The following is a 27,469-nucleotide window of genomic DNA, read 5'->3' on the forward strand; positions in this document are numbered from 1 at the left end:
TGGTGTGACCATGGGAGCTATAGGTGCTGTAATGGGCGCTGTACATGGTGTGACCATCGTAGCTGTAGGTGCTGTTATGGGCACTGTACATGGTGTGACCATGGGAGCTATAGGTGCTGTAATGGGCACTGTACATGGTTTGACCATGGGAGCTGTAGGTTCCGTTATGGGCCCTATATATGGTGTGACCATGGGAGCTGGAGGTGCTGATATGGGTGCTGTACATGGTTTGACCAGGGAAGCAGTAGGTGTTGTTATGGGGGCTGTACATGGTGTGACCATTGGAGTTGGAGGTGCTGTTATGGGCGTTGTACATGGTGTGACCATGGGAGCTGGAGGTGTAATTATGGGTGCTGTATGTGGTCTGATCATGGGATCTGTAGGTGTCGTTATGGGTGCTGTTCCTGTTGTGACCATGGGAGTTGGAGGTGCTGTTATGGGCGTTGTACATGGTGTGACCATGGGAGCTGGAGGTGTAATTATGGGTGCTGTATGTGGTCTGATCATGGGATCTGTAGGTGTCGTTATGGGTGCTGTTCCTGTTGTGACCATGGGAGCTGTAGGTGCTGTTATGGGTGCTGTACATATTGTGATCATGGTATCTGTAGGTGTCGTTATGGGTGCTGTACATAATGTGACCATGGGAGCTATTGGTGCTGTTATGGGCGCTGGGCATGGTATGACCATAGGATCTACACGATTGTCTGAGAGTTCAGAACACAGGGTAACCATTGTTTGTGTAGCTTCTGTTATGGGCTCCAAATATGGTGTGACCATGGAAGCTGTAGGTTCTAGTATGGTCTCTGAACATGATTTGGATGAATGCTCTGCAGTTCTAGTTACTGGCTCCAAACATGGTGAGACTATGGACAATATACATCCCTCTGTGTTATCTGAACCTGATGCAAACATGGATCCCGAAGGTCTTGGTGCTGACTCTAAACATGGTGTGACTAAGGACAGTGTAGATCCTGGTAAAGATGCCAAGTACGCTGTGAGAGTGGGTGCTGTAGCCCTAACAATAGACTCCAAATACGGTGTGGTCCTGGGTTCAGTAGGTCTCACCACTGACTCAAGGCATGATGTAAGTATTGATGCTGTAGGTCTATCTAATCCTTCAGAACATGGAAGTAATGTAGGTCCAGCTATAAAGGGTCTGGATTGCTGTAAAGGTCGTTCATTTACAATATGATCAACAAAAGTAGGTTCTATGGATTTTGTTCTCTGTAGAACTCTGCGTCCATATTTCTGAGGAGGAGAGTCTTGTAGACTTTGTTGGTGAACTTGTTTGATCTCCAATGTAAGCAGATCCTGAGATTTATCTCCATCGTATTCCTGAAGCTGAGTCTCCTTGATCTTTATGTGTGACATTGAAATATGCAGCTTTAAGGATGTTTCCTGGAGTAATTCTGGATGTCCTAAGTCAGGGTTGATCCTTAATGGCACATCACTGGAGTGGGCCACAGACTGTCCCATTTCAGGAGAGAGGGAGGATGGAGGTTTCAAAAAAAGATCTTCTCCAACCCTTTCAAATCCCTTCTCAGTGCTGGAGTTATCCTGTAAACATAAAACATCATATTTAATATGGACACATTTTCCAAAGCAATATTCTATTATTATTATTATTATTATTATGTTTGGTATCTTGACGTGGCCTGATACAAGTAGCATTAACTGCTGTACAGTGTCTCACACTGTCCCAGATTATGGTGCTGATTCTGAAACTCCTACTGATTACTAAACCAGTATCCGAGCTTAGTGCCTCCAGCTTAGTATTTTATTATTTATTTTATTACACAAAGTCTTGTTGAACATTAGTACTTATCTAAGGAGCTGATCTGAGTGTGGCTGCAAACTAGTGACTAGCCAGTAAAACAGCTTTATTTTTATTTATGTTTAATGACTATGGTGTTTTGAATAGAGATTTAAACGAAAATAGACAATCACATAAAAGTGCATTTATTGATTTATTTCATGATCAGTTCAGAGAGCATACTACATTCCCAAGCTGCGATATAAAGTGTTTATAACATTTTGTAATCTCTAAGGGAAAATGAAACCAGATAACTGTAGAAGTTATTTTAACATTTTCAAAGTGTCTGTCAGCTCCAAATTTACTTAGCAAATTATATAATTTGATTACATTGTAAGCTTGTTTCAGCAGGTCTTCACTTCCTCCTGTACCTGGCACTCAAACTTGTGAGTTGGAAGCTCATGGCATTTTATAAATAATAGTACTAATAGGAAGTACATCTTGTCTTCATTCCTCTAGTGAACCAGTCCTTGAAGACTTGACGTCCCTTAAAGTTAATCTCATTAAGAAGACATTATCATCTTCAGTCTCCCTGTCTCTCCTCACAGTCCAATTCACTCCCTCACTTTTACCCTGAACTGAAATACAGGTACGGTTTCCCTTCTCCTCTGACAGAAGGTCTTCGTTCACATGCCATTCTCCCTACGTTGTAAACTTTTTGAGCAGGGCCTTCTTCAGCTATTAGTTGACCTTAATTTGCCAATTATTTTTTTGTTTCATATCCTCACTGTAAAATGACTTGTATATAATAAAGATGATGTATGAGCATATTGCCACTGTGGCTACATTGTACTTGCATAAAGCAATATTCTATCAGTTGATATTATTATTTATTTGTTTTTTTTAATTTGTGTTTTATTAGGTTTTATACACATAGCATACAAACTGTGCCTACAGGGGCGGACTGACCGGTCGGGCACTTCGGACATGGTCCGAGGGCCCGGCCGGGAGGGGGGCCCGCCATCAGGGGGCCCGGCCGCCCCTTTAAATCCTGCAGCCGCCTGAGCGCTCTCTTAAGAGCGCTCAGGCGGCTGCAGCTTCTCACCTCCCCTCCTCTGTAGCGTGGCCGAGCTGCTGTGCGGTCCGGTGCCCGGCCGGAGTGATAGGAAGGTGCTCAGTGTGCACCTTTCTAGTCAGTCCGGCCGGGTACAGGAAACAGAAACTCCTGTTCCGCGCGGAACAGGAGTTTCTGTTTCCTGTACCCGGCCGGACTGACAGGAAGGTGCACACTCATTGTGCACCTTCCTATCACTCCGGCCGGGCACCGGACCGCACAGCAGCTCGGCCACGCTACAGAGGAGGGGTGGGTAAGAACAGAGAGGGAGGGGGTGGGGGGAAATTAACAGAGAGGGAGGGGCGGTGTGGGGGGGGGGGGGGGGGAATTAACAGAGAGGGAGGGGAAAATTTACAGAGAGGGGGGGGAATTAACAGAGAGGGAAGAGGGTGGGGGGGAAATTAACAGAGAGGGAGGGGGTGTGTGTGTGGGGGGGAAAATTAACAGAGAGGGAGGGGGTGTGTGTGTGGGGGGGAAATTAACAGAGAGGGAGGGGAAAATTTACAGAGAGGGGGGGGGAATTAACAGAGAGGGAAGGGGGTGGGGGGGGAATTAACAGAGAGGGAGGGGGTGGGGGGAAAATTAACAGAGAGGGAGGGGGTGGGGGGAATTAACAGGGGGGGTGGGGGGAATTAACAGGGTGGGGGGGGAATTAACAGAGAGGGATGGGAATTAACAGAGAGGGACGGGGTGGGGAGGGAAATGAACAGAGAGGGAGGGGGTGGGGGGGAAATGAACAGAGGGGGTGGGGGTGGGGGGGAAATGAACAGGGAGGGGTGGGGAATGAACAGAGAGGGAGGGGAGGGGGGTAAGAAGAAAGAGGGAGGGGGGTTAAGAAGAGGGGGTAAGAAGAGAGAGGGAGGGGGGTAAGAAGAGAGAGGGGTAAGAAGAGAGAGGGAGGGGGGGTAAGAAGAGAGAGGGTGAGGGGGAGAAGAGAGAGGGTGAGGGGGGAGAAGAGAAAGGGAGGGGGGAGAAGAGAAAGGGAGGGGGTTAAGAAGAGAAAGGGAGGGGGTTAAGAAGAGAAAGGGAGGGGGTTAAGAAGAGAAAGGGTGGGGGGTAAGAAGAGAGAGGAAGGGGGGTAAGAAGAGAGAAGAAGGGGGGTAAGAAGAGAGGGGGGGTTAGGAGAAGAGAGGGAGGGGGTAAGAAGAGAGAGGAAGGGGGTAAGAAGAGGGGGGACGGGGGTAAGAAGAGGGGGGAGGGGAGTAAGAAGAGGGAGGAGTAAGAAGAGGTGGGAGTAAGAAGAGGGGGAGGGGTTTGTAAGAAGAGGGGGAGAGTAAGAAGGGGGTTAAGAAGAGAGTGAGGGGGGAGGGGGGAGTAAGAGGAGGGCAATTGCCCCCTCCCCTGTCCGCAGGCACCGTGCGGGCAGCCGGCAGGGGAGGGAGGAAGAGAGGACCCGGGAGCTCAGCCTGCAGCTCCTCTGGGTCCTTCTTGCATGAGCACAGATCGTTGCCGCGGTTACCACGGCAACGTTACGGCTCTTGCGAGAGTAAACTCTAGCCCTGGAGCTACGGGCTAGAGTTCACTCTCAACACTGTGACCACCAGGGATTCCTGGTGGTCGCAGTGGTGAGAGTGAACTCTAGCCCCATAAACACACTGCCCCCACACACCATACACATTCACACACTGCCCACCATACACCCACACACACCATACACATTTACACACATTGCCACACACACACACATACACTGCCCACCCATACACACACAGCCCCCCATACTAACATTGCCACACACATACACAGCCCCCTCATACATACATTGCCCCACACACCCTACACATTCACACACTACACCCCCTCACACACACTGAACCTTTCACACACGCTGCACCCCTTACACATTGCACCACTGCTTCTATACCCTACTACAGCCTCATATCCCAGCAGACCCCAGGTAAGTTGTCAAACTGTTCTTAAGCGGTTTGACTACTTACTCTGAAAGGGGGGTCCGGCCCTCCTGGCACCATAACGACTACACAGAGCAGTAGTGGTTATTGTGCATGGATTATTTCTTTAAATAATCTACAAGTGCCCCAGTAGCCAGCAAGCAAGCCAGCCCACAGGCCGGCCAGCCAGCCCACAGGCCACCAGTTAGGCTTACAGCCAGCAAGCCCGCAGCCTGCCAACCGCAGCCAGCAAGCCACAGCCAGCAAGCCAACAGCCTGCCAGCCGCAGCCAGCAAGCCAACAGCCTGCCAGCCACAGCCAGCAAGCCCACAGCCTGCCGGCAGTAGCCAGCAAGCCCACAGCCTGCCGGCAGTAGCCAGCAAGCCCACAGCCTGCCAGCAAGCCCACAGCCTGCCAGCAAGCCCACAGCCTGCCCGCCGCAGCCAGTAATCCCACAGCCTTCCAGCAAGCCCACAGACTGCCAGCCAGCAACAGTAATTAAGGTAAGAGGAGCTAACTTGGCCTAGGTGTCAGCGAGCTATGTTGTGTTGCTATATTGTGAATAGGAACCAGAGTGTTGGAGAGACCCCCCTCCAGGCCCCATTAGACTCCATTGTAGTCTCTAATGGGACCTGGAGGAAATTCTTTCTAACACACTCTCTAAAGGACACTGAGATAGCCTCTGCTAGAAAGACCCCCCTCCATGGCCCATTAGCCCTCAATTGTAGTCTCTACTGGGGCCTCGAAGGGATTATTGCACTTTTGTTCCTTGTGTCTAAAGATTGTGTAGGGTGTGGCTGGAGGCGGTGCATTGAGGCGGGACATGGGTGGCGCTTGCTGCGGAGTATGGGTGGGGCCTGTAAGGGGGCCCCTGTGTGCCTATATATCCGAAAGGAATAAACAGGTCAAGATTATTTCAAGACTGGAAGCAATGCAACGATTTCCACTCTAATCACACAATATAAGAAAATAAACATATAAGTAGCCTCGAATCTCAAGGCATATTTACATTTCAAATGACAGCCTGATGTCTGGAAGTGCAGGCCTCTCTATATGGTAAGGCTTCTTGTGCTTGCGTCCCATTGTAGCCTCTGGGGATACCATGATTTCCCTCACTGGTAAGGGGGTGGGGTGTTGGAGAAACTCTGGTAGTCTCCTGAGTGTCTTAGAGCAGTGGGAGTTGCCAACCCCTTCCTGCCCATGAGTAGTAGGCCTCAGTTCCGACCTTGTCTACAGTAGTTCTGTACCTGAAATGTTCTTTATGCAAATATTTTTACAATATTGAGTTTTATTGTAAAAATAAAATTTTAATATATATTATATTAATATTGCTATCATTTAAACAAAATATCCTCTATTTCAAGTAATTGACATTTGGGAGTATAGGTAACCAAATTTCAGTGTGGGGGAAGCTATCTTAGAACATTCTGTCCAAACTCTATTTTTTGTCTCATGGAAGGGAAACTATAAACAGCTCATCATTTCAACAGCCAATCAGAATCTACGATTTCACGAGTTGAGCTGATCGTGAGACTGGCCTGCCAGATAAGGCAATATGTCAGCCATGCTTACTGGAACGTTAACATTAGAAATATTTACTCAGTTCAAGCTAATAACAAACAGCAGCAGAACAGACTTCTATATTGTTAATAAAATGTACAGCGAGTGTTTGAACACTCTATGACTGAGAGCAGAATATATTCAGTGACAGTTTTACATAAAAACAGATTGAGAAATATAGTTTGCAATAACAATGCAACATAAAACGCTTTGCACTTTTGAGGAATTCCTAAGAGGTGCAAAGTGATTTCGTAGTGGGATTATCCGATTTAGTAAGTGTTTGATTGTCTTCATTGTTCAGGCCACGCTGCGCTGATTAAAGGTGCTTCCCATGAATAGACCGTCTGGGACCTGACCTCCTGCAGAACTCATCCGCATTATAATATAGACATAAGCACGCGGGGGGGACATATGGAAAGACTTAACAAGCTCAGTGCAACAGACGTACCAATAACAACTTCTTCCCTAATTTGCAGGGAAAATCGATATAATGCGTTCTGGCATGTCTGAAATTCTGATCTTTAGGGATACTCTGACTGTATTTTGTCAGGAATGCAAGGTTGTCCGTTAATAATTAAAGAGATGCTACACTCACCAGAAAAAAATTAGCTTAATGAAGCAGTTTTGGTTTATAGATCATGCCCCTGCAGTCTCACTGCTCAATTCTCTGCCTTTTAGGAATGAAATCACTTTGTTTATGTAGCCCTAGTAACACCTCCCTGCATGTGACGAGCACTGCCTTCCTAAACACTTCCTGTAGAGAGACATCTAATGTTTTCACTTCCTTTATTGCAAACTCTGTTACATTTAGAATTTCTTATCTCCTGCACAATTAATAGCTTACTATGCCCTGCAAGAGCATTCTGTATGTAATTACAGTCCAATTAACAGAGCAGGAGATAATAATATCTGATTGAAAATTGACAGAAACAAAAGTAATGTATCTCCTAAATGGCAGAAAATTGAGCAGTGAGACTGCAGAGGCAGGATCTATGCACAAAAAGTGCTTCATTAACCTAAAGTTGATTATAGTGTCCCTTTAAAAAGACACATGAAGTTAAAAAGAAATAGTTAGATACCATTATTTTATGTTTAGATTACTGGGTCCCCCTTTTTTTTAGTCACCCCAGTAAACACTACAAAAATAATTTTCCCCTGGTGAAGTTATCAATGACAATCAAAAGCACTGAGGACAAACGGCGCCTGCATGCCAACTGCCATGATACGCTAATACAAAAAATATAAAATTTCGGAGAAAATGGACCGCATCTGTATGCCAAACCCACTGCATTCAGATATAGTGGTTTTGGTGTTGATTGTGTCTAAATTCACTTTACAGCCATTCCCTCATTATGAAATTGCTATATCTCTCTATTAATCATGCAGCCTCTCCCCCTTATGGTAATTCACATAACCAATGATAATAAACAATGGCAGTTAACAGAACGTAGGAAGAGTATGTAATAATGTCACTTTATAACTAATAATACTTCTGAATGTGTAAATGGGTGTTTTTCTGAGATAATACATCACCTCTCTCTGGGATCTGTCACCGGTTGCAGCGAGGCGTGGAGCCTTAATGTCTCCCAAGTCACTCTCCGGCGTTACTGCCATTGTCTGCTTAGAGAAAGATCTTCCTGTAGAGAAATAATTGATATATAAATGGTGATTACAGACTGACAGAATCCGCGATATCCGTGACTATATTGTATTCCCATGTTTCTTATTATTGTGTTTATATAAATGTCAAAAAAAGGAAATGAAAAAAAAATAAAAAATACAGGGTAGTGAGTATAGTATATTTTAAAGCACACGGATTAGTGATGACGAAGTGGAGGAGTATTGAAACCAAGGAGCACGTCTTGTGTTAAATGGATAGTGTGCTATGACAGAGCCACATGTCGTTCCATACCTTAAAAAAAAAAGAAACGGTGTAATGGTAAGTTTATTCAGCCACCCAAAAGGGTAGAAACCATTTTAACAGTATACGTGTCTTTATTAGGCCATCACTAATGTACAGTGTCCAAACGTTGCCCTTTTGGATGGCTTAATAAACCGACCCTTTCTGCTGAGTCCTGGAGTTTCATTTTATTTATAAAAACTGAGAAAACTGGAGTGTTAGCGGGGTTAAAATAGGAATTTAATATTGGGTTAAAATGTAAGACCAGAAACGAAATAAACATGTTCATTAATATACAACAGACATCGTAACGAAAAAGCTCTAGACAGACAGAAAGAAAATAAATTTCGCCTACATAGTGAAAGAGATCCTGCCACTTACAACTCAATTGTATATGACAAGACAGGATCCAAAATAGAATGCTTATAGATGCATCAACAGAATTGGCATGCAAGGGGAAAAATTATTATTCTAAAAGTTGTCAATGAAGAGGATTATCGTCTAAATAGATATTACTCAAAAATTGATGTTACTGCAATTTCTTTATACTGTCTCTCTGTACTTATTTCCTTTATATCTGTAAGGTGTACAGCAGGGTGCTGGATAGCACAATCCCAAGATCGCAGCACATAGAAGGATTAAACGTAAGAATGGTCAGGAAAGGCAAACGTTAGGTCAGGCAGCACAGGCTCTTAAATGGGAAGGCAGGCAAGGGTTAAATACCAAATATATGAACACTATCAGGAGAACAGTATAGATGAGCAATGATAGATAGGAGGAGTGCTGGTAAATAGGGGAGAAGATGCACGGCCTGCTCACATCACATCCGCCTCCCATACACACCCCTTGCCTTGGTCTGCCCCCTCACCCTTTAAGAGGACACCACTCCCGCACGGGTGCGCCTAAGGAGGCTGGGCCTTCCTGAATCTCTACTCATTCACCAAGCTGGGCGAAGAGTGCCCTCTCTGATTCGTGGGTCACAAATAGGATGCAACACCACTTTGGTGATCCATTGGAACAGGCATTAGGCTTTCAGCTCAGGCACAAAAATTTAAATCTTTGAAAAGTGCCCCCAACATTAGAGTCAATGATTTCCCGTAGATTGGGCACTGAATTAACACAAGCATTTATCACTCAGTGTGAGAAAAAGGCTTAGATGTCTGTGACATAGTCGGTGGGCAGGAGGCCAGCTTCCACACTCCTCCAGGAGTCTGTGGCAAACGGCGTTTGTCATATCTTCCCCCTTCCAGAGAGACTAACCAGACACTAGACCTCCAATCGGTCTGGGTCTGTGTTGGTCTGGTGACCCTTTCCAAAAGGGTCAGCTGTAAAGAGGGCCTCGTGCCACAAGCTTCCGTTTGTAAATCCAGGGTCTTGCTGGGGAGGAAAACTGCTGCACTCCGTGTAGACCAAGTTGTTGCTGGGGATGAAGGGTGCAATACTCCTCTTTAGGTGATAACTCCTGCCGCTAGTAACTTGCACTGCCACTGGGGAGAGGGACCGACCGCCTGCTCTCTATGGAACACACACTGCTGCTGGGAATGGAGGACGATACTCTCCTCTCCCTGGAAGGCGCACTGCCGCCGGGGAGTGAGACTGACCATCACCACTCCCGGTAACACACACTGTCGCTGGGGAGTGAGACCAACCACCTCCACCCCCAGTAACTGTCTCCACTCCCTGTATAGAACCCTGCTGCTGGGGAGAGAGGTCGATATGGTCCTCTCCCTGTAATGCATACTGCCGCTGGGGAGAGGGACAGGCCGTCTCCTCTCCCTGTAACACACACTGCCGCTGGGGACTGAGACCGACCATCTCCACTGCCTGTAACTCACCCTGCCCTGGGGATGGAGGACGATACTCTCTTCTCCCTGTAATTCTGTCTGCCATTAGGGAGAGAGACCAACCGTCTCCTCTCTCAATAACGCACTCTGCCGCTGGGGAGGAAAGTCGACACACTTCTCTCCCTGTAACTCTGTCTGCCGCTGGGGAGAGAGACCGACCATCTCCTCTCCCAATAACGCACTTTGCCGCTGGGGAAGAAGGTCAACACACTTTCTCCCTGTAACTCTGTCGGACGCTGGGGAGGGGGACCAACGGTCCCCACTCCAAACATCTCCATCTGTTGTTGTGGATCTGGGCAGGCTGCCCAGCATCCCTGTTGGGCTGGGGCAGAGACCTCGGTCCCATCTGCCCCAGCCAATTGGATGTAGGTGGTCCCCAGTTGACCAGCACAGCAGAGGGGAAATGACAGTCTCCAGCTTGGGCTGAAGAGAGAGACCAGTTGTCTCTTACCCCTGTAGTGTACACTGCTGTTGGGGATCTGGGAAGGCCTCGTCCCATCTCCACCTGCCAACTGGTTGTCTTCCCAGGACCAGTCTATAAGGTCCCCTGTTTCTAAAGCTGAGTGGGGCAGGTCTGGGACAGCCGCACGAACCGGAGACCACCCTAGAGCTTGTTCCACTTGTTCGTGGGAACGTTTCTACTGAACAGTGTCATCCAAAGTGTTATACAACCAAACACAGGCGATCGTGGAAGTCCAGCGGTGTTCAGGAGTTTCAGTGTCCGAAAATAGTTCCATGAACTCGACGACCAAACACAGCTGTCTGTTTTCATGTGAACAAGATGGCCGCAACATCGTGGTCGTCCATAGGAATTGCAGCCACCCAGATGAACACTCAGAACACTGCAGTGGAAATTGCTACAAAGTAGCAATTAGGCTTAACGAGCTCCAGGGTGGTCTCCGGTTCGTGCGGCTCTTCGGTTCCCGAACCAAATATAAAATATAAGGCTAACACGGTAAAGGAATTGAAGAAGGCTTGGGATGTGTATAATGCTAATTCAGCAATCCTCCGATCTGACATAGAGTTCCTGCAGAATCCTGAGGAAGATAGTGACCCCAACACCCATGTATCCTGAGATGATTAGTGGTCAGGGAACTGAGTGACACCCATTCAAAGATTCACCTAAAACATCCTCCGGGACCACCTCTCGTCAGAAGTAGGTTAGGCTCCCAAGCTTGCAATCTACAGGGAGCTCTGGAAATTGAAATACGAGGTACAGAACAGGGAGGAGAGAGGACATTTGCCGCAGTTTGATTTACTATTTTACTCTATGCACGTAAATTGCTGTCAAATGTGTTACATTTCTTAGTTTGAATTCAACTTTAATTATGACAAAAAGATCTGTTCCGGTAAGTGCGCTCCCTGTCATGTTTCGGTTTCACAAATGGAATTCGTATGTTTCTGGTTTAGCAGCTGAAATGTCAGTGACCTGTCTTATGAGAATCGTTCAGACCCATCACACTTTATCCACTGAACGCACGCAATAAAAGAGGAGTTGTGTGAAAATTCCGCAGGAATTGAGACATTCCTTTACTGAAACATAGCTCATTTCCCCACGGAGGCTCAACGGCTAAAACATGAGAATATCTCCCTCTTGCAGTCAAAGGAGCCATAAAACTGTGACTGAGAGACAGCGGTGGATTCCATGCACAGTGGGTCCCTGTAACCCTCCCCTCACATAATCCTAATCCACAAAATTCCATGCGCTGCATGCCTTGTCAACCCCACCTCTCCATCAATACTCAGCAGGCGGGTTCCACGTACAGTTTATCTATAAAATAAAATCCACCTAAACTGGTCGCACAGACAGAGAGGGTATACAAGCAATGTGTGCTTATGACGTCTGAAAAAGAAAAGTAATTGCAGAATTCAAAATGGCTTTATGTACCTCTATCCGGGGTCTCCTGCATCTTAGCTCCCTGTCAATCACTGTTATAAGCTCTAGCCTTTGCACCTGGAGAGAACACAGAGAGAGATGGGGGAATGCACAAGGATACTGTGCAGCTTGCACCTTGCTGAATGGAGAGTGCAGTAAGTGATCAGGGGTATGTGTATCCTTGTGGGATGGGTTGTATTTACCCAGCCAGCATCCTCTGGTCAGCAAGCTGCTACCAGGTCAATAAACAGGCTAAATCATCCCTGGGATATATGGAGGTCTACCTGTCCTAAGAGGGTTCACAAGATGTGGAGAGACATGGGGCCTGGAACCCTGTGCACTGGACTTTCTCACAGCCCTGAAAGGCTTCACCAGAGTCAGGGAGAGGGGAGCCCAGGGCACCTGTCTCTGTGCAATGGACTCTCTCAGCCCTGAAAGGGTTTGCTAGATTTAGAGAGACAAGAGTCTAAGCCAACTTGATTTCTAACTCTTCCTTGAAAAAAATTATATTGTGTTAGACCCAGTCCGCACTGCACATCTGGAGCAGCAAGCCAAGCCTGAACCACAAGCTTGACCACGAAGTATGGAGGTGCAACCCAACACGTGGCGCACCCAAGATGGCAGCTGAAAGAATACTACAAGAGCAGGGCATACTGCCAAAGCAAACGCCTCAGAGGGACCTCCTGCAGCGTCTGGAGGAGATCTTCACCCGCTTCTGGGTCACACTCAGAGAAAGGCAGTTGGCGGCTCAAAGCGGCACTTAACTCACGAACTGCAGGTGAGACGAGTCGCAAGCGGCAGGAGACGGGGGCAGACCCTTAGGCACCAAAACTCACCTCTCAACTACCCATACAAGACATGGCCCACCCAGGCTGCAGACCACAGAGGTAATCACCCGAAAGCATCGCCCACACTTACGGAGACGCAAGCACCGCAAAAAACAGAGGACCAGAACCTCCGTCACTCCCGAAAGTGGAGTAAACCCGGGCCCTAGAGGTAGTCGAGTTTGTGGCCAAAGGAAGCAGTCATCCACACAGCGGCGGAAAGCCGAGACCCACTGCAGGGGCCTGCCGCTTCCTGAAGGAAGGTATAGGATGAAGAGACCTTGCACCAACCATGCCACGCAAATGGGACTGCAAAGCTTAAAGGACGGTATGCCACCCAAGACCCCAGATCAGAGTGAACATATTACAAGCTTTAGCATGTTTATCAGCTGTTTAGCATAGTCTGAAATAGTTATTCTACCTAGTACATAGGTAGCAAATCAGTCCAGAAGGCAACTCAACCGTCGAAATCAAGATATTTAAGCATACTCTGCATATTTAAATACACCGATATTAAAAAAAATATCTCTTAAAATAAGCACATTAAATAAGTGAAGTAAAAGGTATGAGTATATCCCACTAGGGTGCAGTTTTACATGACTATCAAACTCCCCAAAATATACCAATGGTGCAAAAACCAGTATTCCAATTAATGGAATTAATATGAAGTGTCAGTATATGTAAATGTGTTAAATAATAATAAAAATGACATATATATATATATATATATATATATATAAAAATATATATATATATATATATATATATATATAGGCAACAATGTAACCTTTTTAAATGCAGTGCATCCTTGCCTCTTTGATAGATGTACTTACACGGTACTGACAGCGGTCTCTGCGCCTTGACCTAATTACTAACGAGTAATTTATAGCACATGTTTCGTTCCAAAGGGAAGAGATAGTTTTATAACTTCCTCCATAAAGTTAGACGGATATATGTATGAATGACCCAGAAAAGAAGAGGTTACGGGGAATATGAATGCGTGTTGCAGGTGCGTGAAATTGTCTTTTTTCATGATGAAGTTGTTTAAGTGAGAGCTAACAGTGACACCACAGCTTATATGTCTCAATAACTAAAAGCAGACGCCCTATTTATTGTGGAGACGCTGCCAAGTCCAGCACACATTTAATTACATTGTCAAAGTAAAGCCTGCAATTAATCTGCTGAGGAAACATTTGACATTATCTGTTAGAGTTGTTCACTGTTCACTAAACAGTTAGAGGCTGATAGAGAGAAAGAGAGGGAGAATGGCAGTAAGAGAAAAGGAGAGATATCGGAGGGAGAAAGCAAGAGTTAGTGTCATGGACAGAATGAGAGTGTAAGAAAGGAGGAGAGAAACAGAGGATAAAGAAGGGAGTATAGTGAAGAGATAAAGAGATTAAGTAAGGGAGAGAAGGGAGAGAAAGAAGGAGATATAGAGGAGAGAAGGAGAGAGGGATAGAAAGAAGGAGATATAGAGAGAAGGAGAGAAGGAGAGAGGGGTAGAAAGAAGGAGATATAAAGGAGAGAAGGAGAGAGGGGTAGAAAGAAGGAGATATAGAGGAGAGATGGAGAAAGGGGTAGAAAGAAGGAGATATAGGGGAGAGAAGGAGAGAGAGGCAGAAAGGAGATACAGAGGAGAGAGTGAGAGAAAGAAGGAGATATAGAGGAGAGAAGGAGAGAGGGATAGAAAGAAGGAGATATAAAGGAGAGATGGAGAGAGGGGTAGAAAGGAGGAGATATAAAGGAGAGAGGGGTAGAAAGAAGGAGTTATAAAGGAGAGAAGGAGAGAGGGGTAGAAAGAAGGAGATATAAAGGAGAGAAGGAGAGAGGGGTAGAAAGAAGGATATATAGGGGAGAGAAGGAGAGAGAGGCAGAAAGGAGATATAGAGGAGAGAGGGGGAGAAAGAAGGAGAGAGGGAGAGAAAGAAGGAGAGAGGGAGAGAAAGAAGGAGATACAGAGGAGAGAAGGAGAGGGATAGAAAGAAGGAGATATAAAGGAGAGAAGGAGAGAGGGGTAGAAAGAAGGAGATATAGAGGAGAGAAGGAGAGAGAGGCAGAAAGGAGATATAGAGGAGAGAGGGAGAGAAAGAAGAAGATATAGAGGAGAGAAGGAGAGAGGGATAGAAAGAAGGAGATATAAAGGAGAGATGGAGAGAGGGGTAGAAAGAAGGAGATATAGAGGAGAGAAGGAGAGAGGGGTAGAAAGAAGGAGATATAGAGGAGAGAAGGAGAGAGAGGCAGAAAGGAGATATAGAGGAGAGAGGGAGAGAGGGATAGAAAGAAGGAGATATAAAGGAGAGAAGGAGAGAGGGGCAGAAAGAAGGAGATGTAAAGGAGAGAAGGAGAGAGGGGTAGAAAGAAGGAGATATAGAGGAAAGAAGGAGAGAAGGAGAGAGGGGCAGAACGAAGGAGATATAGAGGAGAGAGAGAGAAAGAAGGATATATAGAGAGAAGGAGAGAGGGGTAGAACGAAGGAGATTTGGAGAGAGGGAGAGAAAGAAGGAGCTTTAAAGGAAAGAAGGAGAGAGGGGCATAAAGAAGGAGCTATGGAAAGAGGGAGAGAGGGGCAGAAAGAAGGAGATATAGAGGAGAGAAGGAGAGAGGGAGAGAAAGAAGGAGATATAGAGGAGAGAATGAGAGAGGTGCAGAACGAAGGAGATATAGAGGAAAGAAGGAGAGAGAGAGAGAGAAGGAGAGAGGGGCAGAAAGAAGGAGAGAGGGGCAAAAAGAAGGAGAAATAGAGGAGAAAGGGGGAAGAAAGAAGTAAATATAGAGAGAAGGAGAGAGGGGCATAAAGAAGGAGATATAGAGAATAGAAGGAGAGAGGGGAAGAAAGAAGGAGATATAGAGTAGAGAAGTAGAGAGGGGAACAAACAAAACACCTATAAATATACATATTTATTACAAAGCAAAGGGGATATGTGATATGTATTTAATACGTCTATATATGCTATATATTCCTTTTGAGAGATTTTTCCATTTCATTACCCAGCCTAGTGCCGTATCGCTGCAATATGCTAAGACCATGCCAGTTGGATGGGTGACGGCACGGCCTACTTAGTCTTTGTTCAGTAACCGCAGTCAGGTGGCAGTGATCATGGAGAGGATGGGTTTAATGTCTGTAAATCCTGCTCTCTCGGAGAGACGGATTATTAGAAAACAACAGGGAACTTGTTTTTGTTTCGGAAGCAAAGAAAAGTTTGTTGGCCCGAGGAATTATTCCTCCAGAAAGTATTCCTAACCTGATCTAATAACGAGAACCATTCCTGAGTCTAAAATCTGTTCCTGCTTATCGAACTCATAATCTGCCACCTCCCGGGGACCCATTCCCCGGTTTCCATAACAGATGGGAAACACAGCAAGTAGACAGGTATTTTTCAAAATATTTCTTCTGCACAGACAGTTACTTTTTTATTTTTTTTTTAAATACATTTTTATGTAACACTGTTGCTGTGAGCAATTAATTGATTCTGCGTTATTAATCAAATGGTGTTTTTTTTCATTGACACCAATAAAAATACTGAGCAGAACAGTCTATAACTGTCTATATTCTTGAAGGTAATGATAATACAGGGGAACGCTGAATGTGAACATTCTGCATCCTATTATAACTAGTGGTAAAGTAATTTCATGATAATTTCAATGCCGAGGGCTACTCTATTCATATTACCGCTGCTGTCCTTTACGTACTTAGAACTCTCACCATACCATAGGTTTTCTATAAAGCTTATTGCCCCCAAATTAAGAGACAGCTTGTGAATATTACATCCTCGGCCAGACCCCTCTAATATGTGCAGCGAGAGTTCACGTATTACCTGACTCTGAAGAAGCGCTTTTCTTGTAGTGGTCACCTCGCTCAGATCTGGCATTGATCATCTGACGAGAGGCGGAAGAGAACGGACATGCACCCGCCGTGTGTTTGTTTGCCAAACACGTGGGGCGTTTACACTGGCGAAATGCACTACACCTGTAGGAGAAAAAAAGAAGCAAAATCTGTAACGTTAAATGCACTACATAGAGGATACATTTAATGGCTACCATGTATAATACATCTGTAAATGTATACAATACAATGTGCAATGAACATTGAAAAGGACATGCCAGCCATGTTTATTTATGAGTTAAATCTAAAGACATGCAGCTACAGAGAAACAAAAAAAGACGGAGGTGTGCACCAGTTTTGTTTGTTGCAATGGAAACATGCTGAAAATATTATTTGCTTTACCACGAGGAAGGGAGCCTTCCTGTAGCAGCTGTCAGAGAGAGGAGGCAGCCCAAGCCATGGGACCTTAACCCACCATTAATACTCTGATCCAGGGGTAGCACAAACTACCTTTCCTTTACTGAACCCCTGAAGGATATCCCTATACAGCTGTGGGTTATATGTGTTTTATTATATCTGTGGTGCGAGAGAGGTAAAAGAGATTTATTGTAATTTTCTCCACACTGCCAGATATTTCATACTGTCATTGATTGCCTGCTGAGACTGTATAGGGCTTTGGAACTTCAGCCTTCAGTGTATAATACGTATTGACTGTGACCTGAATTCTTCATATCCTGCGCAGCTTGTGGGTGTTTGTAATAAAACGTGCATGGTTCCTCCCTGATACACGTGTGCATTGCAATGTTACTGCTCACATGTACTAGATGTCACAGCTTCAAGTGCATTCACACTGTACAGAATCTGAAAATGAAAAACAAAAAAATCTATGCCAAGCCTTGCATTTACAAAGCATAGAGGAACCAAGTTTTACATTCCTTAATGTAACTTGCCAGCATTTCGGTTCTGGACTGTCCTTATGGGTGGGATCAGTCTGATATGCAAATGGTATAGGTTTCCTTTGCAATGGGCAAGTGAGCAAATACATTTTGAGACTAACTGAAGGGCAAGCTACTAAGGTTCTCCAAGGTTTTGCCCGTTTTCAGAGTTCTCAAACTCTCTGTTTTTGTTCAACTGCAATTGCGTAGGCTCTCCCCAAAAGGGCAAACCAGACATAGACCCTGTGCTCACTGTGCCTACAGGGGTATCCGCTACACCTCACTGATGAGGCCCTAAGGAGGCTGAAACGATTGTCCGAGACTCTGAATATGGATTTCCTCTCGATGTCTGTCTGACTCTGAGCATGGCTTGTCTCTTTGTCTGTCTGTGTGACTCTGAATATGGATTGCCTTTCTATGTCTGTCTGACTCTGAGCATGGCTTGTCTCTTTGTCTGTCTGTCTGACTCTGAATATGGCTTGCCTCTCTCTCTGTCTGAGTCTTACCATAGCGTGTCTCTTTGTCTGTCTGTGTAACTTAGAACATGGCTTGTCCCTTTGACTGTGACTCTGACCTTGGGATGATCTCTGTCTAAGATACTGACAGGGGCATATTAGCCGCGAGGCAAACAAGGCATTTGCATTGGGAGGCATTTTCCAGGGGGCGGCAAAAAAAGCCGCCCCCAAACGCCCAGGGCAAATGCCTTGTTAGCCTTGCTGCTAACAGACATGCCGGCCGGGCGTGCAGGCTGCTGTCTGCTGGGCGGGCGGCGAGGGAGCACTTCCTCTGAGCTGTCTGCTCAGCTCCCTCGCGCGCCGCAGAGTGAGGCTGGGAGCCGGAATTATCTGTCAGTGAATGTGTGTGTGTGTATTTAGAAGGCGGGACGGGGGAAGGGTTGGGTGGGGGTGGCGTGGGCGGGGGGAGGGATGGGTGGGGGTGGGGAGGGCGGGGCATGAGTTTTGTCCTGCCTAGGGCAGTTGTTTTTTCTGCATGCGACTCTGACCGTGGCTTGTCTATCTGTGGGTAAATCTGTTTAAAGCTGTGACTCGTGGCTTGTCTGATTGTGTGGTTCTAAAAGTGTCTTGCCCCTCGGTTTGCATTGGTGACTCTGAATGAGGCTTGTATCTCTGCAAATGTGACTTTGTTCTTTCCTCTGTGTGTGTTGAAATCTGAAACATGGCATGTGTGTGTGTGTGAGAAATCCTTTGAAAATGGCTTGTCCATCTGACCATGGCTTGTTTCTGTGGGTGACTTTGACCATGGCTTGTATCTGCGTGTGACTCTGACCATGGCTTGTATCTGTGTGTGACTCTGACCTTGGCTTGTCTTGGTGTGTGAATCTGTCCATGACTTGTCTCTGCGTGTGACTCTGACCATGGCTTGTGTCTGTGTGTGAGACTCTGACAGTGGATTGGCTCTGTGTGTGACTCTGACCTTGGATTGGCTCTGTGTGTGACTGACCATGGCTTGTCCATTGTGTGTGTGTGAGTATGACTATGGTTTGTCGATTCTGTGTATGACACTGACCATGGCTTGTCTGTGTGTGTGTGTGACTCTGGCCATGGTTTGCCCATTATGTGTGTGTGAGAGACTCAAAGTGCTCAGTTTGTTCTTGGGTTTCTCTCCTGGTAGTGCATTGGCCCCTGTTTTGGTAGAAAGCATTGTTATATTGAACCTGCCTTTTCTGGTGCCTGCTTTTAGTCATTACATGATTCCTGGAACTCATGGGCATGACCTGTGTATTGTCTAAATCCATCTTTTTCAGCACAATACCAGCTTTGCATGTTTTCTGATCCACACATATTCCTTCACTTGATGCATCCTAAAAAACAATAAAATAAACACGATAAGGCAAGGACAACATGTTTAAACACAACAGCAGTTACAGCAATGTATGTGCCTTGACTCTGCTAGATTGTGATGTCATTTGGAGTAAAATATAGAATTCCCTAGCAAATTTCTGGTAATAAGATTTTTTTTAAAACAATTTCCTTTCAAAACGTAATGAAATGATTATTATGTTAAAATGGTTTTGAGGTGGCACTTGTCCTTTAAGTAAATCTAGTTTATTCACTAAATGGGAAATGGTGCCAAATTGCTAAAATAACTGTAAATTGTAGATTATGCTAGCTTTAGTGTACCTATATAATCTTAATTCTATTAATGGCGAATATTTGCTTAAGTCTCTCTTTACTAGAACTCCACAGCAGCACATTAACACAGAGAGAAAACAACCAATCAGAAAAAAGTAAAGTACAATAAAGCTCCCCTCCCAACCAATTACTTCCTCTTTTGAACTGTGACAAAAACAAAGAATAGTACAAACAAAGAAGAAAACGGATCCAACCAATGACAGCCATCCAGAAGAAAAACTTGAACGTGGAACCGTAGATGAAACTTTAAACTGAAACAAGATAAACAGAATTGAAAGAATTGGTTAACTAATTAAATGTACTTCGAAAAGACATGCAGCCACCCAGAGTAATTCAGACACTACTGAAATCAACAGAGTTCTCACCCGAACCAGTAATTGCCCTGAACGGGAAGGGCGAAGCAGAGTTGTAATCACCACATATCGTGATAGAGCAGCCACCACGCAGAGTTTAGATGAGTCGCGGAAATATGGGTAGAAGATAGCCGTCGAGTCCGACTTGGTACGTCTAGACACAAAGAAGGTCACCCCTTCCAGGAGAAAAAGAGAGTGCGTCGACATTGAATGCCCGGACATTGGAGACCCGGTGAAAGGACATGAGGCATAGTAGAAGAGTGAATTTAACCGAAAGCTGTCGGTGGGACAGATCTTGATTATCCGGCCAATCCTGGAGGAACGATAAGACCGTGTGTGCATCCCAGAGGGAGGAGTACTTAGGTGTTGGAGGACGTGTTAGTCTAAGAGAAGACGGCAAACCAACGGGTCTTGACCAATGGGGGAACCTTGGAGAGGAACATGAGCCGTCGAGATTGCAGACCTGGCTATGTTAACCTAACAATACGACCGACTCAGGTCAGACAGGTGAGAGAGGAAGTCCAAAACACTGGATACAGGGGCTGTAAAGGGATTGTATTCCGTTCTAGGCACCAACGACACCAAGAGTTCCATGCGGACAAGTAGCATCGCCTAGTTCCAATGTCTGGAGAACCAGCCTGATGTCAGGTTCGACACTCCCAGGAAGTACTCCGCCTGGATAGTGATGTTGCGTTGGAAGCAGAAGCTTTAAATCTCCTTCGTTACCTTTCGAAAGTATCCGGTAGCGGTGATCCCGCAATCAGTTCCAGGCAATTTATGTGGTACTCTGTCTCCATCTCTGATCAGGGGCCTCCCGTGGAGCTGGTCGCAAAAGTGGCTCCCCAACCCCAAAGACTTGCACCCAGCCTTAGTACTTGCTGTTCCAGGCTGACATGTGAAGCAGCCACCAGCAAAGCTTGATCTTGACATCCAGTGTGAGAGGGATCACTTGGTCGTAGGAGGGCCTCCTGCATAGGAAGCGGGCCTTCAGGCATTGCATGGCCCTTTAGTGAAGGGGTCCCAAATAGATCGCCTGGATCGATGCGGAGAGGAGACCCACTACGCGAGCCAGCATTTGTAGTGGGATCCGGTCCTGACGCGGAATCCTCCAGATTTCCTTCCGATTGGCGGAGATCTTGGACTGAGGAAAGCTTAAGGGGTACTCCGTTGCGTCTATTTCGAAACCCAAGAAGTCAATCACCTTTGTCGGTGTGATGGCTGATTTTTCCCGGTTGACCACAAAACCCAGTGACTCGAACAAGTAGATCGCAGCGAGCGTCTGATAATTCAGTCTGGAGGGCTCCTCTCAAAATATCAATAGATCATCCAGGTAGATGATACAACGAACACCCCTGGACCGAAGACGTGTCGTCACAGGTTTTAACAGTTTGGTGAAACACTACGGCCCCAAGCTGAGGTCGAAGGGTAGGCAGGTGTACTGGCAAGGTCTGCCCTTCCAGAGAAATTGGAGAAATCGGCACGTAAAGTCCACCGGTACAGATAGATAGGCATCTTTCAGGTCTAGTCGCGTGAACCAATCCCTGGGGCAGGGTCCCGCAGCAGATGGATGCCCTCCATCTTGAAATGTCGGCAAATGGCGAAGGCATTCGGGTTCCTCAAATTTATCACCAGGCGGAATTCCCCAGATTTTTTCCTCACCAGGAATTTGGAACCGAAGAAACACCATCGTCTGGCGCCCACTGGACTGCGCCCTTTTCGAAAAGGGCCTGGATTTCGGCATCTACCTAGTTCTTCGACCCCAATGTGCTGCTGTGGAGTTCTAGTAAAGTGAGACTTAAGCAAATATGAAGCCTCCTGTCATGTTATAAGATTGTCTGCCAAAATAACACAGGTGGATTTTTTTTTTCAAACAGTTATATTTTCACTAAACTACTTTGGAAGTAGTTTGCATTCCTCTTGTCAATTCTACACAACTTCCTGTTTACTCAAGTAGTAAATCAGATCACAAGGATATACCACCAGAACAGTTTATTCTCTAAACCGGAAACTGCAGTCACTTGCCAAGTATAGATCAAAATGTTTAAAACCGGAGTTATCCATTTCCTTTATTACAGCCAGCAACGCAACTGCAACTGCAAATATTACACCAAAAAAGAGCAGATTTGGAAAAATTCTCCATCTGAGCTATTTTGGTTAAAAAAAAATCCTAGATGAGCCTTGAAGAAAGGCTGGGTGGCTAGCCTCCTACCCAGAACAATCTTCTGGGCATGTAACAGATATATTTAATAGGTTAATTATAAAGGACACAGTAAAAACCACCTACTGTCACCTGAAGTGTTAACTCTGTGGTGCACAAACCAATGTGGACAACGAAGGGCAAACATTGTGTGGGACTGGTGCAAAGGAGAGTTTGAAGAGTTACTTGTGTGCCTGTCTTAACAGTCTAAAATACAGTTCTCCATTCCATGGTTCTCTGACCAGGAAACCATGGAAAGTGTGGCCAACAATGAGTGGACCTTTTCCCGAAGAGCCTCTTGGAACAGAGCGGTAAAAGTCCCAGAGCTTTATAGAGGTTCTGAAGCTAGTACTACCCTTTAAGTAACATCTCATACTGTATAAATACACTGCCTGTTTAATAAACTGCTACTGTCTTAGTTATCCAGTATCTGGCTAATGGTTGGATGATGTCACTGAAGAAGCTCGAGCTGCTAGGCAACTAGCCATAAGTTACCCAGTTGCTGCAGTAGCTCCAGGAGGACCATAGTAGTATGTGGATGGTTCAGGTCTGGATCCAAAGTCAGGGACCAGCCACTCTGTTCCTGTCACAATAACACTTCATAATTTACTGCGGGGTAGGCACCCTTCAGCACGCCAGATGTTATGGACTACATCTGCCATAATACTCTTACTGCCATAATGATGCCCACAACATCTGGAGTGCTGCCTACCCATGGTTTACCTGAAAACCATATATAAGTCTGATGCCAACTCACAGCACGTCACTGTTTCTTAAGAACGCTCCAGAGTTGGTTTACTTAATTTATCTTAGGCTGTATTTCACTGCATAAAAAGGATGGGAATTAGCTACTAAATAGTTTAGCATAAAATAATATATCGTAGAAGAAGACAGGAGAGTGATATGTCAGAAGATGTGAAAAGTACATGAAGGAGATACATGAGAAGAGTAAAAGGGTCACAGTATGGATTCAGGAAATTGAAGAAGTCAAGGTAATAATTTTACCATATCTCTTTGGGACACCCTGGAGAGAGAGGACACACTTCTAAACTGAGTCATGCTGCCAACAGGTCTCCCTTCTTGAAACGGGATCAGGACCGCTGATCCTGGTCTCTTGTGGTCCATGGTGTTGCATGTAACTGAAGCGTAAACAGAAAAGGACTTGTCTTTCTGCTCTGCAGGGAGAGGAACACTTTTGTTTAACCAGCACCAAGTAGGATTTGGCTCAGTATTTAAAACTGAAAAAGTGGTCTCAGTTGTTAGGTCTTTGCTATTCCTTGAGTTCAACACTAGGGGTTTAATGGCTTGTCCTGCAATTCCCCGAACCTGAGTGGTTATCGGTTTTGCTAGCTGGTACCTGGAGAGCTGACCAGGGTGGGAATTATCCAAAAGGTGTAGTTGTAGCTCCTGAGAATGGCCAGTAATCAGCCTGGTGGGCTTATGCTCACAGCCTCCTGATTCCATTTCTGGCTTAATGTTTGGTGTTTCATTTGAATACATTTTTGATGAGGTTTTTACATATCCAGACAAGCTGAGTTGATGTTGTGTCTGTGCTATCTTGTCTGGACATTGATCCTCTAAAGTTTCCAGCAATCCCTCAATGTTTTTTGCAACAGCAGATGTCATTTCTACTAATATATGCTGTGTATCTGTGATTTTCTCTGCATCTGAATCATTGTGGTAGCCAGTATGCCTCTCATCATATTGGGTCAAGTTTGGCCCTTGTTCGAAGGACATCTTGGAGATATGTGATGCATTTAGAGAAGGTGCATTTAGGAAATCAGTGGTAGGGTTTAACTTGAATGGATCTGGAGGAGGAAGTGTTTGCCCTGGTTGAGTCTGAGCTGAGAATACAGACACAGAATTCAAATATTGTTTTGAGTGTGCGGAATCCAGGGAGTGCACTGCTGTATCTTCAAAAGACATTCTATGACCACAGTCCCGTTTAGCAGATACATCAGAAGACGACAGTCCATCACTTTGTAATTTGATAACATACCTTGGCGAGAATATGTTTTTATTTGGTGGTGTCGGTGGCTCTACAAACTGATAAGAAAACTGTCCTGAACTGTGGGTCTTACCGGAGAGATGAACAGTTGAACCCTGGGCATTACATTTTATATTGGAAGAAAGTGTATTCACGTTACCCACATTCAACACTTGAGAGGCCCTTGCTTCAATAGCAAATGTGTCAAGACCTGTCCTACCACTGACATCTACTCCCAAATGTACCTTTGCTTTCTGCAATTGGTCCAAAGAGTATTTATTGAAGAATGTCCTTTGAATGTCCTTACCACTATCTGTTTCTAAACAACTTGCATTACTATCAGATGGTATATCTCTGATCTCAGCCACTTTAAATTTCTTTCTTTCTGAATGTAATTTTTCAGAAATTATACATTTTTCTGTATTTGAGGGCGACTTGCACTCTACTTCTTTTAATTCAACTGCCACACAGCTGGAACTGGCACTAACACTCTGATCCTTTAGAAGAGGTTGTGGAAATTCAGTTTTTGAAGAGGAGAGATAAGCAACCAGTTTCTCTTCTGAGGTACACACTTTAACATCTTTTTGGATTGAGTGTTTGTAGTTGATTCCTGAGTGTAATGTTTTGCTTCCCTGGGTGAGATCTGTAGAATTAGGATGATGGCCATTGGGTGACTGTGGTTCATATCGGAGTGAGGGTTCCTGCCTAAAACCCCCTGAGGCAATCTTAAACAAGTGTTTTGAAGTTGAAATGGTGAGATTTTCACTTACAACCAAACTCGTTGTTTCTGCAATTTCTTGTTTCACCTTTCTGGAACTTTCATTTTTCTCTACGTTTTGGTAAAGTTTTTTGAATGTTTCATCCCCATACATCTGCCACTTTTCATGAGAAAACATGTTTGTCTTTTTAGAGCCACCTCTCTTACTGGCTCCCTTGCACTTCGAGGCAGGGTGGTCACTCGAGTGCTTCTTCTTGCTTTTTATCACCTCTGGAAAATGGCATTCAGCTGCAGGGTTAACCGGTACCTCATCAACAGCGGTCTGTCTAACAAGCCCCCGTGGATGGCTCCTGGAAAAGTCCACTGTGTGGGCCGCAGCAGTACTGGTTAGCAATAGACTCGCAAAACTTGCATCTAATGGTTGCTTTGCGATGGACTGGCATTTAGAATTTTGTTTATCTGGTGTTAACCTACAGCTTTCCACAAATGGCAATGAGTTGCAGCGTGTCATGGTTATGTTATCCATTGTAGTGGAGAACTGAGTAGGGACAGAGTGAAAAAAGAGAGGTTTGCCTTTCTCTCCTGGATTGAAGGTAGACCTGTTAGGACACGGAGAAACCTTCTTCCTGTTCACATCAAGGGATTTAATGTCAAAATGAAAAGAGTCTTTAAAGGTGTAGGGCATTGGAAGATCGATGCTCCCTTGTTTGGATAAAGTGGTTTTACGAGGACGAACATTGTCTAAGTGAGAGTCATCTACCAAGGCTTGGTTTCGAGAAATCAGCATGGTAATATGCTCTTCTAGTGTTTTCTTCCCAGTCAGTGTTTTTTCGTCACAGTCCTCGCTTGAAGCCTGAAGTGAGCTAGTGCTAAGGGCATGTTCAGACTCAAGGCTGCACTCACTCAGACTGTGAAGTGGGCTACCTGAAAACATTTGCAGATCAGCGCTGTCTGAATGTGACAAATACCCAGAGTCTGTGCTCTCACATTTTTTCAATTTGTACTCAGATGGACTGCGTTCCCACTGCTTTTCTACACCAGTCTCATACTGTCGTTGCACCTGAATCTGCCTATTTCCAGATGGAGAGTTCTGACTTTTTAGCATCCTCTTCTGGTTTGGTACAGTGGGTGAAATAATTGCTGTTTTGGATGAAAGCTGACCAGTCTTCTCACAGTTTCCATGAACCAATTGAGAGTTGAGAGCTTGGGCAGACATGTCTTCACTTGTAAAGAAGGATAAACCAGTATTTTCCTGTGAAGAGAAACTGGTGTCTGAACTGGTATGTTGAGTAGACTGTCCAGTGTCTATAGCAATGCCTTTCTCTGTCATATGTTTCAGATTGTCCATTAAATTGTCTCCTACTTGATCACCAACTTGCCCTTTTAGATCGATGCTAGGGGCCGAGCTTAGTTTGATGTTGTTCACATGAGTTTGTGTCCTTCGATGTTTGTACAGATTGCTTTGAGTTTTGAATGAAATGCCACAAGTTGCACATGGAAATGGTCTTTCGCCGGTGTGCGAGCGGATGTGTTTCTCCAGGACACTGGGCTTCAAACAATCTCTACCACAGTGCTTGCACACATGTTTCCCAACATTCTTTGATTTCCCATGCAAGACGATGTTGGGGGCAGAAGAGTAACCAGCAGATAGAATAGGCAAAGTGTTGACAACATTCAGCGTGATTGTTTGAATGGAATTTCTCTGGATATCAGTAGAAGGCTGTGCATTCAACATTACGGACAGTTTAGCATTCTCCATAGTTGAAGCTGTCGTGGCTGTTGTCAGGCCGATGTCAAACTCTTTGCCACACACTGTTGGGTGAATGGATAAAGTGGAGTAGAAATTGCTGGCAAGCAGCTGGTTTGCGTAGATACTTGATATGTTTTAGAAGAGGGTGGGATTTAGTAGACAGCAGACATAGCCAAGGTTGGCAACGAAAGTTGTAGACATTCCAAGTCTCGTCCATCGGGTACAAGAGTTTCCTGAATAGAAGATGTTTCTATTGAAAGAAAAAGAAAAGGGAGAATGTGTCAACATATTTGAAAACACATTATGCTTTAAAAATTTTATATAATTTAGGAAAATATAATAAAGATCTTCCTGAATATGTGCTACAATAATGTATGTGGTCCTCTAAAAAAGCAATGGAAAGCAGAATTAATTGTCCCATCTAGGATTATGAGGCAATTACCTTTTGTCCTTCCGCAAAATGATTTAATCTGATTAAACTATTCAAATTTTGTACAATGTTGTAATGTTTTGATATATTAATATATATACATATCAAAACTTTTTTAACAATTTAAAAAATGTGAATATTACAATATATCTGCCATATGTTATGATGTGGGACACCTGTGGGGTGCGGAGGACGGACATGATTTAATCAAAATCCCTGGTTAAGAAAAACATCTTAGTATTAGATTTATTTGAAGCAAGGGATGAATAGCTAGCATATAAACATTTCATAACGCAGCAATTCTGTGTATTTATTGCTTTGCACACAAACTGAAAAGGTATTTTTCACTTATTCGTTCATCCT

The 27,469-nt window shown here is 44.9% G+C and overlaps 1 protein-coding gene across 1 annotated transcript; it reads right to left on the bottom strand.

The window, feature by feature from the left end:
* Nucleotides 1-1,208: 1,208 nt before the first annotated feature.
* On the bottom strand, nt 1,209-26,912 carry ZNF831 (zinc finger protein 831). Its single transcript, XM_063425924.1, has 6 exons — nt 23,227-26,912; nt 19,198-19,340; nt 16,576-16,727; nt 7,850-7,953; nt 1,469-1,557; nt 1,209-1,356 (listed from the first exon to the last, which is right to left on the bottom strand). The coding sequence occupies exons 1-6, from the start codon at nt 26,683-26,685 to the stop codon at nt 1,209-1,211; spliced, it is 4,095 nt and encodes a 1,364-aa protein (XP_063281994.1). The 5' UTR covers nt 26,686-26,912.
* Nucleotides 26,913-27,469: the final 557 nt, after the last annotated feature.

Source organism: Pelobates fuscus, chromosome 6 (assembly GCF_036172605.1).
Source record: "Pelobates fuscus isolate aPelFus1 chromosome 6, aPelFus1.pri, whole genome shotgun sequence".
Classification (NCBI taxonomy): domain Eukaryota; kingdom Metazoa; phylum Chordata; class Amphibia; order Anura; family Pelobatidae; genus Pelobates; species Pelobates fuscus.